The sequence below is a fragment of the Bombus vosnesenskii genome, unplaced genomic scaffold (genome assembly GCF_011952255.1).
Source record: "Bombus vosnesenskii isolate JDL3184/JDL3185 unplaced genomic scaffold, Bvos_JDL3184-5_v1.1 scf7180000013304, whole genome shotgun sequence".
Lineage (NCBI taxonomy): Eukaryota > Metazoa > Arthropoda > Insecta > Hymenoptera > Apidae > Bombus > Bombus vosnesenskii.
Window position 1 is genome coordinate 3060663 of NW_022882953.1, and position 15719 is coordinate 3076381.

Consider the following 15719-nt stretch of genomic DNA (forward strand, 5'->3'; position numbering starts at 1 on the left):
CGCGTGTTCCCAGCTTCTGCCAACTCTCCGCCAGCATATCGAGCTAAACGTGCCGCCGTTCCTCCTGTAAACTTTCCGCTCTCGCTTATAACCCAGCCCTGCTGATCCCCCGCTGTTGCTGACTCTTCAATTAAACATTTCGCAGTGCGTCACGCTATATCTTCACCCGCGGCCATGTCGTTCTCACTCGAAACGTTTTCGTTTCACCCTTTGGCCGACGGTAGCTTCCGAAACACATCAAGTTTCACGGCATTTCAGATTCCCTTTAAGAATCTCCAAGTCTGAATGTGTTTTGGAATGTGGGAAAATTCGTGGTTTTATCACTCGTTTGAGAGAACTTTTCTACGCCAAAGTTGGAGAGGTATCAAAAATATTTGTATGAATATCTAGAAAACTAAAGGCGAGCATTAGGGCTTATAGGAATTATCATATTTGCTTCAAGACTGGGGAGAATTGAGCAGTCGTTGGAAGAATATCATACAGCTCGAGAGTTTATACGACGGAGAAAGTATATTAAAATTTATCCTCTTTTTTTTATTATTTAATTTGTACTTTACAATTTGTCCAGCTGGACATTTGGTAAATTTTTCTAACTTAATTGCTAAATAACATGTGGATGGCTACCCGCAGTGGGTACCATCTTCGAGTTTGGCTATTTTATTTCTTTAGTGACTTCAGTGGGGTATTTTCTTTGTAGTTTTCTTTCTATGAGAGTTTTGCACGCTTGTGCAGCCAACTGGTTTGAATGTGTTGCCGTTCTTTCCTTGTATTTTTCTGCGTACCTGCCGATTTCTTCCTGTCTTTGCGTATATCCTCATTTCTGACATTCCATGGGGCATTGGCTATTGTTCTCAGCATCTTCGATTGTAGGGACTCTAGTTTATTTATGTGGCTCATTGCTGCTGTCCCCCATAGCGGTATTCTGTACGTCCAAATTGATTTTATTATCGTTTTGTATATTTTTAGTTTACTTTCTATGCTGAGTTTAGAGTTTCGACTAGTTAGCCAGTACATCTGTCTTCTTTTTATCCGTATTTTATCTGTAATTGATTTAGCATGTTGTTTCCATGTAAGTTGTGTGTCTAAGTGGAGTCCTAGGTATTTAACTTGTCTTATTTGTGTTATGTGCATGCCATTCAATTGGATATTTGGTGGTTTCCGTTTTATTAGCGTAACTGTAATATGATTGCATTTACTGAGGTTTGCTTTTATTAGAATTTATCCTTGTTAAGGTTTTATCTCGTAATAGAGAGAGAGAGAGAGAGAGAGAGAGAGGAAATGCGTGGATGAATGTATAGTGGAAAAATATATTTAAGCAAGTTTAAGTACAATGGCAGCGTTACTTTACGAAAAAGCTTCGAAGCCATGAGTATTTATACAATTACGGAAAACTGGCCTGTCTGTACCTCGTCGTATCATCTGTGCAAGGCATGTTCCTAGAAAACTATGAGCCTTGAGAGGCCCTTCGAATTGATTTAGTGCTAAACAGTACTCACTGGCTTCCAGGACTAAGAAAGCTAAACTTTAGAAAAGATGTGGAGTTTTCCTTGAAGTGGAACCCACTTCAACAACCCTATAAAATACGTATAACTCTGTATATAAATATAAAAGATCATAATCTACATTAAATGCTCAATCTTGAAGCGAAGAATAGAACATGGCCTAAGTTGGTACGACTTTTGAGCGACAGTGCAACAGTAAAATTAAAAGAATTGTGAGCCTGGCAACACGTTTTAAAAAAGCCGCCAAGGCGTGTTCTGATCGATTTACGTAATTACCAATTGGTTTAAAGAAAAATCTATTTTTGAATATAGAAGTAAATGCTCGAAAATATTGGAAAATTCTTGAATGATTACGACATACTCCAATAGAGCTTTTCAACGCGATTAACTACTACTACGCACCAGAAACATGATAAGTAAAGTGTTAAAATTAAATTAACGGGCCACGTACTATTTCTGAGCTTAGTTTATGGTACATAGATGTTACAACGAGGAATTCCAACACAAACAGCCATGTACCACCTCAGATTTTGTTATCATCACCTTTGTAGTTACGCCCACGCGTGTTTGCTCCCCGAAAGCAATAACAAACAATGTTTCAACGCAACAAAGTTTGCGTTAGCTGAAGTGAAAAGAACGTGGGCCAAGCAAAACATCGAGTGCGTCACACGTACTATCATCTTGATCCCGTTTGATTATTTGTCTGCAACTAGAACGCACTACTCCTATAATGATTCCAAAGAATACATTTGAAAATCTCATGTATATATCTTACGCGTATCATTATTTTTTTCTCCGGATATTTGAATTTAAATCTTTTGAAACGAGATGAAATACACAGTTTGGAACGACGTGGTTGCTTTAACGAAGAAGAAATTTACGCGTGGGATAATGACGCGTCTTTATTCGAGTATCAAGGCGTTTGAAAGTTTCGGGGATAAAAGATCCTATTTATAATCTACACGGTGCTTTCACGTGGGTCGTAATGACGCGCAATTTCAACGCGTGGGAGGTCGTAAAGAACACGCTAGTTACGAATAAACTGTTTATTGAAGGCAATAACAGAGCACTTTTCGGCGATAAAAAGCTAAGGAAATACGAGGGCAAGGAAAGCCGTGGGTATAAAACAATAAAGCTGTGCAAGAGTTTCGGATTTTATTCTATGATCTGCCAGTGGTTATTCGATACTTATCGTCTTTCCAGCTTTATACTTGATGTATCAACGGTGATATCACATCTTATGTATCGTCTTATTTATGATATTAACCTTTTGCCGATGTATCTTGAGGAATTACAAGTCGTTTGAATTTCTTTTATAGATTTGAATCTTTCTCTTAAAAGATAAGGGGTAAATGAGATGTGCTGCTGGTGTATTGTAACTAACAAACAAGATGATCAAATGAAGGAAAAGTATCAGGTAGATACCTACAGTAGAAGCCGATAATTGATAGATTGCGAATGTTCATGAAAAATGTAGCCACATGTATTTCAATATGTAAAATCTAAAATCTAAAATGTACACAACATTTTAAACATTTTCCAATCCGAAATAAATTCTTCGATAAAATCATTCAAATCTTGTAACCCTGGTCATTTGAATCTGAATCATTTGATTATTGGAATACGAAAATCGACGATAGTTTACACGATAGTAAGATAAAAAATATGAAAAAGATTGAAACTCAAAAATTTGTTTCTCTTTTAAAAAGTATCCGCAACTGATCGAAGAAATGGAAGGAAGAAACACAGAGCGAAGCTTAAACCCCCTCGTGAAACATAATTATGAAAGAAAATGCAAACCAATAAAGACATTCCAGATTTTCCCCAAACATTCTTCGATATATCTGCCCGAACTTGATCCGCCCTCAAGCGAAAAGGAATCAGCGTAAAGTTGGACGACGTGGGATCGTCTTACCTCTGGAAGCGGGATCATTGAGATTCCTGGATGTTCCCGGTCGGAGCGTGGTATGTATTAGATTATCGGCTGTATATCGAGCTTCGAGGCTGGCTGTCGATAGAAAGCGGGAATAGAAGTAGGTGGCGGAAGAGCATTCGGTTCACGTCATCGTTTTACCGGCGAAGAATTTTATCGGCGGCACTTTGTCGCTTTGCATTTTCATGCTGCGAATGTTGCTGCCAGCTTTTAGACGGCTGCCGGTACAATGTTATACGAGAATGCCTATTTCGCGTGGTTCCGACACACTCGAGCACGCACACGATCATATGAATACAGGTCGACGTGGAAACGCGAGTCGAGTGTAGGCGGCACATCAGGCGAAGTGCAGGCACTTTGCTAAAGCTTCTTGCGGTTTTCGTGATATTACGAGCCACGCCGCCGCCGCCGCCTCCTTGTCTCGGCATGTCCCGACCCCGTGCTATGCGCACCCAGAACCAAAGAGAAGAGAATAACAGTCGATCACAGGCTAAAACCAAGATTCTTACACGCGCTGCTGCATATCTGTATTCCGTGGTGTTTGATGCACTGTTCGTTCAGGGATCATTGATGAAATGGATGGAATATAGAGACGTAGACAAAGTTGTTTTATAATGTGTAGAAATTATAATCTGTAGGTGCATAATGTGGTTTCGATATTCGGGGTATGTGTGTGTGTGTGTATGTAGAATGACTTGAGTAAAAGAGAGGGAAGTTTGTCAGTGAGTAATAAGTTCAGAATAAGTTTTTATTCTTTTTTTTAAATTACGTAATTTTGGTCTGGGAGAAAATTCATTTTGAGAAATTGTTAGTTTCTCTAATGATGTTTTCGGGTTAACGTGTGTTACTTGAATAGTCATAATCAACATTCTATTCTGTATACATATGTATATTATTTATAACAATTGGGAGATCCCTGATATGAATACATAGTATTTATCATCAATGATACTGTAACCACAGTAGACTTGAAGACAATCATTGAAAGAAAGGAACAAGTGCAAAGATTTTGTATAAACATAAAAGCGACATGGAATAAATTTTCAAGATAATCAGTAGCGAGCTGAGTTAAAGATTCTTTAACGAACCTATCATTTTTACAAAATGGTAAAACAATTATTTTGTTGTAATTTTGCAATGGTCCAACTATCCGTATAAAAGTACTTCTAACGAAATACGATAAGAGTATCTAATATCCCTAAAATCATTCGCATGATAAAGAAAAAAAAGACCAGCCCCTGTTGAAGTAAATTTTTGAAGATGGAGATCCGTTGGCAATTTCTGAATTGAGAGAAGCGCCTTTTGCAACGGAAAAGGGACACGTAGCCGGTCAGGCTGGCAATCTTCTTGGTCCAATTTGGCTCGGTAGGGAAAAATTCATTCCAACCAAGGTTTTCATCTCTCCCGTGTGAAATCCGGGACAATGAGAGCTGTGGTAGCAGCACCAAAACTCTCCCTCGTCCTTCCTTTTGCCCCCTTCTCTATTTCCCCTTTTATTCCTTTCACCCTTTTCTTCGCGCACCTGCTAAAGCATCCGAGCCATTCATTATTTCCTTGGTTACCTCTTCAGCCGGAGAAAACTTCTTGGCAACGCAATTACGTCTTGTACTGTCCTCCCTTAGTCGTGTTGCACTCTCTCTTTCTCTCTCTCTCTCTCTCTCTCACCCCCATCTCCCTCGATGGTTCACCCTTTGCACGCAATTTTTCTATTTCTTTTTACCCCGGGATTCTTCTTTTAACTCCGGTGGCTTGATTATGCGCCGTGAAATTGTATCAACGCGCTGGAAATTAACGCGAAGCTTGTTGTCCCCTTGGCTCCCGCGGCTACCGCGCCCATTTAAAAGGCGAATTTTGCACGCGACGAACTTCGAGAATGCAATTTGAAGAAGCTTTTGTGGAACGGTAACGAGCGTTCCCTTTGTTCTCGCCAGCCAACCGATTTTAAATAGAAATAGCCATTGGATAACGGGATAAACGAAAGATTGCTACTTTCCCAGTATTTAACCAAATTTTCCTCAGTCTTTTTTTATTCCTCTCTTTTTTCTTTCTCTCTTTCTTCTTCCTTTTTTTTTTTTGCTGAGTTGTGTGGTTATAGAAAGTAATTGGTCTCTGAATAACGTTTCCAAAGAAACAATGAAACGAATGATAACAACGCAAGAGATTACGATAGAAGTGCAAATCGTTCGAGTATTTATCCGTTCTCAGAAAGATTTCTCTTACATAAGGTTCTAGGAAGATCCCAGTTTCCAATTGTTTTATGAAACTGATCGACACCGCAGGTTACGAGATTTACATTTATATAATGAACACTAGAACTACCGATAGTTAACACGAAGCTATTTCTACCCAAGTCAGTCAAAATGACTGGTCTTTAAAAAATACGTAATAATAGAATATTTTTATATTTATTGATTTATTACTTTCTTACAGAATGTAGTACATTTTTGGTATTATTAATCGATCTGGGACCATGATCCCTAAAGGAGAGTTGACACATTTATAAAATCGTAGAATGTCATTTTGACTGGTGTTAGTATAAGTAGCCTTGACTCAAAATTATTTCGAGTTTGAATACATAAAAAAAAATGAAATTTATTATATTATTTTTTTAGTTATCATTGCGAAAGACACTATATTATTGCGGAAAAAAATATAACATGAAGTAGGAATTTTCAAATAAAATTGTAAAACCAGCCCATGTGACTGGCGTGGTAGTTCTAGAAACTTGAAGAAATAAAAGAAATCCTTGTATCCTAATCGATAGTTTTTATTTTGAACTGAAAATAACATAAAACATCAGGAAATTAACAGAAACGTATATGTGTTTTCCTTATGCCATTTATTTCTGGTATTTATACCTTTGCTGACGTAGTTGTTCATATAACTATAGCGAAACTAGTGAGAGATGGTGCCCGAAAGAGTTAATTTATCACTTTAGCTTATAACGTTCGCGAATTATACGCGAACGCGTATCTTTCGAACGTCTATATCTATCTGAAAGCAACGAAAATCGCAATATCGTGTTCCTCGGTTCGTGTTTCACCGCTCGGTACAGTTCATTCGTGGATGGCGCGACTCATTCTTCCGTACGTTATAATTAGTGGTCTAATGACTAGCACGCAGGGAGGACGACGGGTAATTAAAACAACTCCCGCCTTGCCTCATTCTCTCCCTCTACCTTGTCCTCCTTCTTTCCGGTCGCTCGCTCGTCAGCTCGCAGGCTCGAGAGAGGGAAACTTGCCAAGAATTTTAGTGGCCGCGATATTTCAATTAGCATCCAGGGCTTGTTTGAACGGCAGTGAAAACAGCTGCTGTCAGGCCGCGATGCTTGCGTTACCGTTGCTGCGAGACGTTCTGACGACGGGGTGAAACAAGAACTAAAGGGAGAGAAAGAGGTCCTGGAAGGGTTGGTTACATTTACCAGATAGATCATATCTGCAGTTCGCGTTTACCAGTCGTACGGAGGAGCGTCGTGCACCGTTTTCGTAGGCGGACACCCGGTTGTTTTGCTTCCTGTTGCGCAACGAATAAACTTGTTCCGTTTCCGCGATGTTTCCTCTCGTTTACACGTACGCTCCATCTTTGCGAACGCGCGAAAAGCACGGCGCACAGGCGCCGCTTAATGGGTCGCCACCGTCGAGACGCCTCTTTTGCAACCCCTCGCTGGTAATTGGGGTGGTGAAGAGCCAAGTGGCATGAATTTCTGAGAGCGCATGGGGAGTCTTCAAGGTTTTTAATTTATTTTGTTTCAGTTTTTTCTCGTACTGTGTACAATCTGATTTGCATTTGTTTGCACTCGCGATCAGAATTCTGATACGCAATGATTAAGAATTTTTTTTAGAGGATTCTAGCGATACGTAATGAAACTGAATGAGTTATGTTCGCGCTTAGGTATTTTTTTATCTTTCCAGGCTTTTTAAAATTGTAAAAAGTATGAGAGATACGAATAAGATATACGCAAGAGTGCAATGTCGCTTCCATTTCGCTGGAAATTTTCGATGCTCTGGCTTTTCTCTCGTGATACTCTAGCGGAAGTTCTGCTTTCTTACATTCTTTATAGAACATAGTAGATGATATCGAATTTTTTATAGCATCGGATATGAAACCGAATCAATATAGAAGGAACACGCGATACGAAGTTCCTTTGTGTTGCCGATTATAACTTTGCTCTGTTGCATTATAACGATGTCTTGATTCATAAAATTTCCTTACGTTGTACGCGTACGATATCATTAACTTGCGTCTTTGACTCAAAGGAATTACATTCTTGCAATTACTTCGTGTCTGCCTTCTATCAATTCGATCACGAATCTGTATCAGCTAATTATACGTTTCGTTTGTAAGCAAGTTTTATCGTTTGTATCATATGATCTTGACATTTCGAACTTCAAAGAAAGATCGTATGTTAGACGGAGATTCATCGGTCCGTTCGATTCTGCGATTCGAAGAAGTCTCTGTTAAATCCTATGAATCGTAAAGCTCGTTTAACTTCCGCGCTCTACAATTAACGGAGCATCTTCGCGCAACTCGGTCGGTAAAATCGATGATTTGTCGCATCGTTAACACAAATGAACCCTGGTGATTTCGCTAGCAGCACCGCTGGGAAGTGGGCGGTGCGTTCAATTATACATTAATCGAATTATTATTCCCAATTACGCGGCGGCTTCATTAAAGTTGAAACCGATTAAAATTCGAGTACGCTGAAACGCGACCCTAGCGTGCAAAATTCAGAATATTCGACGCTAGAGGGACAACAGAAACGAGACATGCAGATACAATATTAGATGAAGTGAAATGAACAGTGATAAATAACAGGTTGTAACGTCACAGTAGTAAATAAGGTGGAAAATAACGATGGGAAATAATTCCGTAAATAATTATGCAGGAACAGATACGTTTATATATCAGTAATTATCGTTACCGGATAGATAATCGGATTTTTCAGGCTGCAAGAATTTATAACAAGCAGATGCAATATTTGAAAATAGAGTTTTAGATTGAAAGATTTCCCAGAATTATTTATGCGTTTATATAAAACGTGCTTGAAATTTTTCAGTAATTTTTGTCAATACCATATGAAGAGAGAGAAAAAAATAATAAATTATATTTCAATATTTTCTATCATTTACAGACAAACGATTGTTCCACTCTCTTCGTAATTTTAAAAATCTCTGTTCGTAATATCAATACTCCGAAAGATATTAAAATATTACTTGTTTTAATAGTTCTTTTTACAAAACGTAAGTATTGTTCGTGTCATTTCCTTCCGACGAGTAAAATTATCGAAGTAATTTATTTGATTCTCGAGAATTTAATGTTAATCGTGTGCTTACCTAATGAAATTAAAATATTGATAAAACGTTGCATCAGTTTGTCTTCTAAAAGTCTCGTATATAACAAAGCTTTAAACACGGTAATCGAATATTCCAATATTCATAAACCAGAAAACACACCAAGGCTCCTTTCCACATCCGAGTAACCACATTCTTCCAATATTCACAACCAGAATATGCAGAACGTTCACAAAAGAACAATATATTATGGCAAAGAGAATCTGCAACCGCTGGTTGCTGCTTTGATCGTATGAAATAAGGTGAAGGCTGGCTTCACGCACCCTTACGAGGAAAACGAGTACAGTACAAATGCAGGTGTGCCATAACCGGCCAAGGGTGTTTACGACACCCTCCGGTCAGAACAGACTGACGGGGATTAAATTAAATCCACGCTGAATCGGCGGTGGCGTGGCCTCTCTCTTTCTCTTTCTTCCCCTTCTCGGCTCAATTTTCGTCTCGACGGATGCCAACGGGCATTACCTGTATCTGCCATCACTTTGGCCGGAAATTAAGGTCGCCCGGTGAGCTAGAGAAGTCACGTGTCGCAGCAGTCCACCGGAAAACCACCAAGTGTTCCGGACAACTGAGGAACCACTTGGTTCATCATTGTTAATTCGTTCCTATACGCCCGATGCATTTAATTATATCAGTGTCAGTATATCTTGGAAGGTGAATTACGTATTAATTGATAATAAGAACAGTTTGTACAATGTAATTTTTACGTAATTTTCAAACATGTCCTCTTTAATCCTAAGTCCAAATTACAAACTTTTTCTTTCCAACTACAAGCAACATTTTAATATCGTAATATTGTCAGAATATCTTGAAAATTATGGAGGGAATGGAACAATACGTCAGCTTGGCAATCAAGTGAAAGTAGTAGATCAGAGAGAATGTAGGAAAGTGTAGGGAATTTTAAAATTGAAAAATAAAGAAACAATTTTACAGAAATCTGCATACGTTGAATCTAATTTAGCATTAAATCTATTAACAAATAAAAGTTACATAAAGGTTTTTAACATTCTATTTAATGCCCCGGTCTATAAATTCTCGTCGAATACATGCTATCACGCGAATTCGAGATAATAGCAGTCAATTACCCATACGCATATCGCGAGATTGACGCGAGAACCACGATATAAATCACAGGTCGACGATTCGGTCGAGCTAAACGATCAATCGAGAAAGCGAGTGGACTCAATAAAACTCGAATTAAGTAATGTACACGCGTTCGATACGACTGGTGTCACGCTCGATGATTGATACCGTTGGAATAACCGCGTGAGGAGAAAGGCAAAGAGAGGTGAGCGTGGGTGAATCATAGAGAGCGAGGGAAAAGGACAATCGTTATCCGAGCTCAATTACGGCGAACATGGTTCGTCGATCAACCGTAAAACGATTTACCCTTTAATAAGGATCGTTTCTCCTTTCTATTTTCAGACAGAGATAGCGAAGAGGTTAAACGCCATAATTGCTCAGATCCTGCCGTTTCTCTCCCAGGAACACCAACAACAAGTCGCTACTGCTGTTGACAGAGCCAAACAAGTGACCATGACCGAACTCAACGCCATTATCGGGGTGAGTGCACGCCAATGGAAGATAAATTACCCGCTCGTGATACACGGCCGTGTGTATCACGACACACGGTTACACGCGTACACGATGTATACGTTCGTAAGTTTACTCGGTCACATGAAAATTTCGGGCAACATGGAATTTCGAATGGGTGAATGTAGCGAGCCAAGTGTTATTGCTGAGGATTGATATCCAAATTGATAACTTGTTTTGGTATCGTGAGAAGAAAATTATTTTTTTTTTTTAAATTAGTAGGATTTACATATCTATACAGTTGTTTTATAAGTTTTCATAGAATCTATACGTTAGTATATTTTTTATAAAACGATTAAATACTTAATTTCATTGAACGTGCTTATCACACATTGAAATCATACTATGTGCTAGTGAAATCTTAAATCACAAGCTACGAGTTATCGATATTAATAAATATCATTATAAATTCACATGGTTCGGTAACAAGTCATATGAAAGTTTGCAGGTAAATTTTATAGATTTGTATGAATTTAAAAATCGTAAAAAAGAAGGATTTATAACGTGTTGATGTTATTTATTAAATTAGCTATTGTTATTCTATTACGTATTAAATTATCGTGCAATATTAGAAAGAAATTATCGCTACTCGGGTATTTTATACAACGTTTAAATTTTTAATTTATTCAACGGTATTTAAATAATCGCACAGATCGCTTTTATGTGATACTGGTTCTGATACAAATTCTAACCGAATTAGACGTTTATGAATATGTAACAAAATGAAGCGATAATGGCAAGCGATTAATACAAACCATAAATTAGGATCGGTTATATTTAGCTTATTATCGTACATTATAATTGTGGATGAAAGAGAAATACACCGCAACATATGAAAATACAAGTGTAGCTGTACGGTATGCTCATCATTTCCCTGTTTCCCAATTCGCTACGATTAAACAGTATCGTGCGTATACATTTATACATCGTGTGACGTGATATTTGTATTTACCGCCAAATCTATCCAACGACGCTTCCAATAGCAACGTCGAATCCGCAAATTAATTATTAAGCGTGGCCGATGACACGAAAAACAAACACGCTGGCCAACAATCGAAGTTTCTCACGAGCGATCGAAATTGAAGGGATTTCATTGTTCCTCTAATGGAAAATCGATTTCTGTTCAAAACAAAACCGCTCGTCTCGAATCGATCTGACCGCCGAAAAAATGATTTGTGAACACGGGGGAAAATTTTTTTTTGCTCCTCATTTTTTGTCTCCTTTTTCCTTTCTGTCATTTTTTTCTTTTTTTTTTTTATAGCAGGATCGGTTGTTATTTTCATTGCGCGGAGTTATCGAAACGACGGATAGATAAATTTCTAAATTGAAAACGATTGCGAAGCGATAGGAAGGGACACCGGGTGCAAAACGGTCGCACCGTGAAATTCGTTACGAATCGGGGAAATTTGTTGCGAACGAAACGAATAAAGTTATTCGTCGCAATTACGCGTTTTATTAGTCAACGATTGTCGTATCGTTGTTATTCGTTGTCGGTGTCAAACTCTAGTTTATAGCCAGCAAGATTTTACGTTGTTATATGAGATACGAGTTGTTCGACACTTTATGGGCTTTCAGTTTTAGCAAACCTTCATGAATATCGAATAACGTTTGATTCATATTTCGGTCATCAGAGTACTTATTTTATGAAACATTTGACACTCTATCTATTTGTTTGTATATCATATTTCGCGCGTTGGCGTACAAAGCGTTTCTAATTTTAATATTCAATTTTCAATATTTACGACCACGAGCATTAGCAGATCAATATAAAAGCAATTACGTTCTCCATAATATGCGACTGAAATATCTCTATAATACAGGTCGTATATTTAGCCGACTAATTTTTAGCGTTTAAATTTTTCAATGGAACCTACGATACGTGAGACATTGAGAATATAAAGCCAGACTTTTCTACGAATATGCGGAACTTACAGCATTTATTTATTCCGATAAGCTGCATTAATTATACAAAGTCTAAGGGATTCGTTCTTTTCAAATCAAATCCAGATAACAATAAAATGAATTGCTGCGCCGAATGTTTCTGCTTTGCATTCGTTTGAAACAACAAATTATTTTGAGTCTAAGAATTAATGTACTTCTACTCTCGATGGAAGATTTAAATGTGCAAAAATGTACAGATTACACATAATGTATATAAATGCACGAATTATTTAGCTGTTTGAATATTTAGAGGACGCAACAAATTTCTATTCAACTTTCGTTTCTTCGATCGATCGATAAAAATCTGAATTTGCATAAACATCCGTAGTTTGCTCATATTAAACAACGAGTTAGTAAGAAAAATCTACCAGATAATACATTTATCTCCATCGTGTCTTATCGTTGTTGTGAACACCGCAAAAGGTTACAGCAATCGGCCAGAGAACGCAATTAATTTCTTCCAAAGCCAAACAGGGAAGAAGCCCCAACGGTGCGCGCGATCATCGAGGTGGACGGACCTCGAGGAAAAGTTCAATCCGCCACGATGGGGTGAGGGTGGAAGAGCTGGTTTGGCCGCAAATCCCCTTGGAGGAAAATTTACGCGAACTCGTTCGCGGGCGTATCGGCGTGTAGAATGGTCGGTGAATACACGGGTCGGGTCTGATTCGCGTTCAGTCCGGCGTGAAACGCATTCGCGGCGAATGAGAATCCCTGGTCGGTGGTAGGAGGAAGCCGATGCACGCCCGAGGAATCCGAAAGCGGACGGATGGATACGATCCTGGCGAATCCCGAATCCCGAATCCTCCTCAATATTGCTCGAGCACTCAATTTCCTCCCTATTAAGCCGCCGGCTTCTCTACCGGCGTTCTCTCCCCTACTCTCTCTCATCCTGAGTCTCTCGGTTCTACTCGCCTTGGATCGCGCGCGCTCATCCACCCCGCCACTCTGATCTGCAACCCCATTCCTCGAACCCTGCAACCCCTGCTCCTCTTTCGTTCTCTCTCTCTCTCTCTGTCTCTCTTCTCTATACACTCCACTTTCCTTCCCTTCGCCCCTCGAATCTTATCCAGAGTCTTCCTGCCCGGTTTCCAGGCCGGATAGGTTATAGTGTTACGGCGCACGAGCACCGACTAATCAGCATTCCTGCTACCCAACTGCCTTCGAAACCTCCCTCCATCCCTCGGCCAACCCCTCGATTTTCTCTCGTCGATCCTCTCCTCTCGCTGCCTCGACTCTCTCAACTCTCCGACCATAGAAACTTGCACGGATCCGCGGCGTTGTCGGGCTACGTGCGGCAAATCCTTAGCAGAATCCCTGGATTCCGCGCGCTTTAAATCGCTTCCCCCTTCTTGCCTCCCTATCTTTCTTTTCTTTGCTTCGTGTCTTTCTCGGTCGTTCTTGTTGCTACCGATTCTTCTCAAAGTGGTTGTCCTTGTTTTTTCTTGCGTCGTTTTTTTTTGCATCGACTTGTTTCTCGTCCCACGACGCTGTCTCCAATCCTGTAGGTTGTTACGGCATCGAAAGAAAAACGCAGCAACGCCTCGCGGAATTCGCTCGCGTGCGCGCACCGTCTAGTGCCGACAATCGTGAAAAGAGTCGTAAAATTTCCTCTTGTGAACCGTATTCTCTGGAGTATAAGAAAGATTGGTTTTTTCGAGGATTAATCTGTCGCAAAGATTGTGGTGTTTCAAGCGTAAAAATATCTCTTTTGTAAAAGCTTTTTAAATTTGTTCTCTTTAGAAATAATAATTAAAAAGTAAAGTAAACTAATCGATAACCTAGTCGATACGGATGATTCTTTGTTTTCATTTTCTGATGTAATATTCGTCTTAGAACAAATTACGCTATATACGTCGATAACAAAATGTAATCATCATCTATCAATAGGTACTTTTACAATTGTCATAGTTCCACCAAGTAAGATCCCTATCTGCCTTCTTACAATTCTCTATGCCTCTTATCAGAAGCAAAATGTAACCAGCTGTTGATCTATCCACGCTCTCGTCCACTATCTCAACAACGTATTTCCAGCTGAAAACCATCGTTATCGACTTATCACGCGTCTCAACGCCAATTACCGATCACGAGACTATTTCCAATTATCAATTACGATACACATTATCTCCGATCGTTGTTGTAAAATAAAACACCACCGGTACCTGCGTAACTGCGCAAAGGCCGCTTTAAAATCGATTAGCACCGTAAGAAAATCGTCTGTTTATAAAGTTACGAGGCACGGACAATGTTGCTGACGTTCATAATATCGTAGCACAGGAACGGCCGAAGATGCTTTTCAGGCGTCAACGATGTGTGATATAGAAGAAGGTTAAGACGATCTCGTCGGATCTTTTAGCGGCACTATCTTCACGGCTGGTTGAGTCAGCAAGCATCGCGGCGACACCGGTGAAAACTGCTGAGAACAAGCCTGCGACGCCGCCGGTGGATACAGGTGGCGTAAGAAGGCTCGCGCGAAGATGAAGGGGTTCGTAATGACTTCCTCTTTGCCGCCACTCACAAAAGAAGACCCTCCGCGTTCGGAGCGTAAAAATTTCAGATTGAAATAACTCCCGCTTTGCCGGCTTAACTCTTCCCCAGAGGTAAATTGCCTGCGGGGTGAAAGTAGTGGTAAATGGTCAATAATTTTTCGTTTAACTCCTCGCGAGTAGAATTTCTTCTCTCTCCTGTTTCTTTTTCTTTTGCTAGAATGTGTTTTTTTCTCTTATGCCGTAAAAGGGTAAAAGTTGATTAAAGTTTCGAAGACGGGATACTGTATTATTTATAGAATATATTTGCTCTTTTTTGCAAGGAGTCTCGTATTTGCGAGTAGCGTGAAAAATGATTTTTTCCATTATAAAGATCTTTCTACCGGTAATTGTAGAAAGTAAATAATGTCGAAAAATACGATAAATCTATTTTTTGTTTTTATTATTATTTTCTGACCATTATATCATTTGCTGGCTAAGAAGAAGTATTTTAATACGAACTAGTTGAACAAAGTAAGGGTGAATTCAAAGATATGGATTTCCTGAAAATAGATGACGAATCTATAATGTTTTTTTCTTAAACAGTGTTCGAGTTCGATATCGGAAACATATATTTAATTGCAAGATTAAACGAGAAGATAACTTTAAATTGATTAATAATGTAACGAGACTCTCTCGGAAATTTGATTTATCGTGTTTTTCATCCATAGACTTCGCATAAAAAGCTGGTAAAAATCGATATTCTATCAACGTTTACAAGCATTATCCTTTACCGAATAACGACTCTAACTAATTAAACACGTGATCCTCGTAATATCTAAAATATCCAGCACCCGCAAAACCAAACTGCGTCTCCTCTGCCGATACCTAAAATACATATTCAAAATTCCAAACATCCCTCACACTCCGTACATTCACT

The 15719-nt window shown here is 39.1% G+C and overlaps 1 protein-coding gene across 4 annotated transcripts in view; it reads left to right on the forward strand.

Annotated features, from left to right (window-relative positions):
• The window catches only part of LOC117234404 (protein groucho-like), a 172069-nt gene that overhangs the window by 111883 nt on the left and 44467 nt on the right, over positions 1-15719 (forward strand). For all 4 annotated transcript variants that reach the window (XM_033495562.1, XM_033495561.1, XM_033495560.1 and 1 more), the window contains one exon: positions 10209-10346. In XM_033495562.1, the coding sequence (XP_033351453.1) occupies positions 10209-10346 (138 nt within the window). The remainder of the gene's footprint in view (positions 1-10208; positions 10347-15719) is intronic.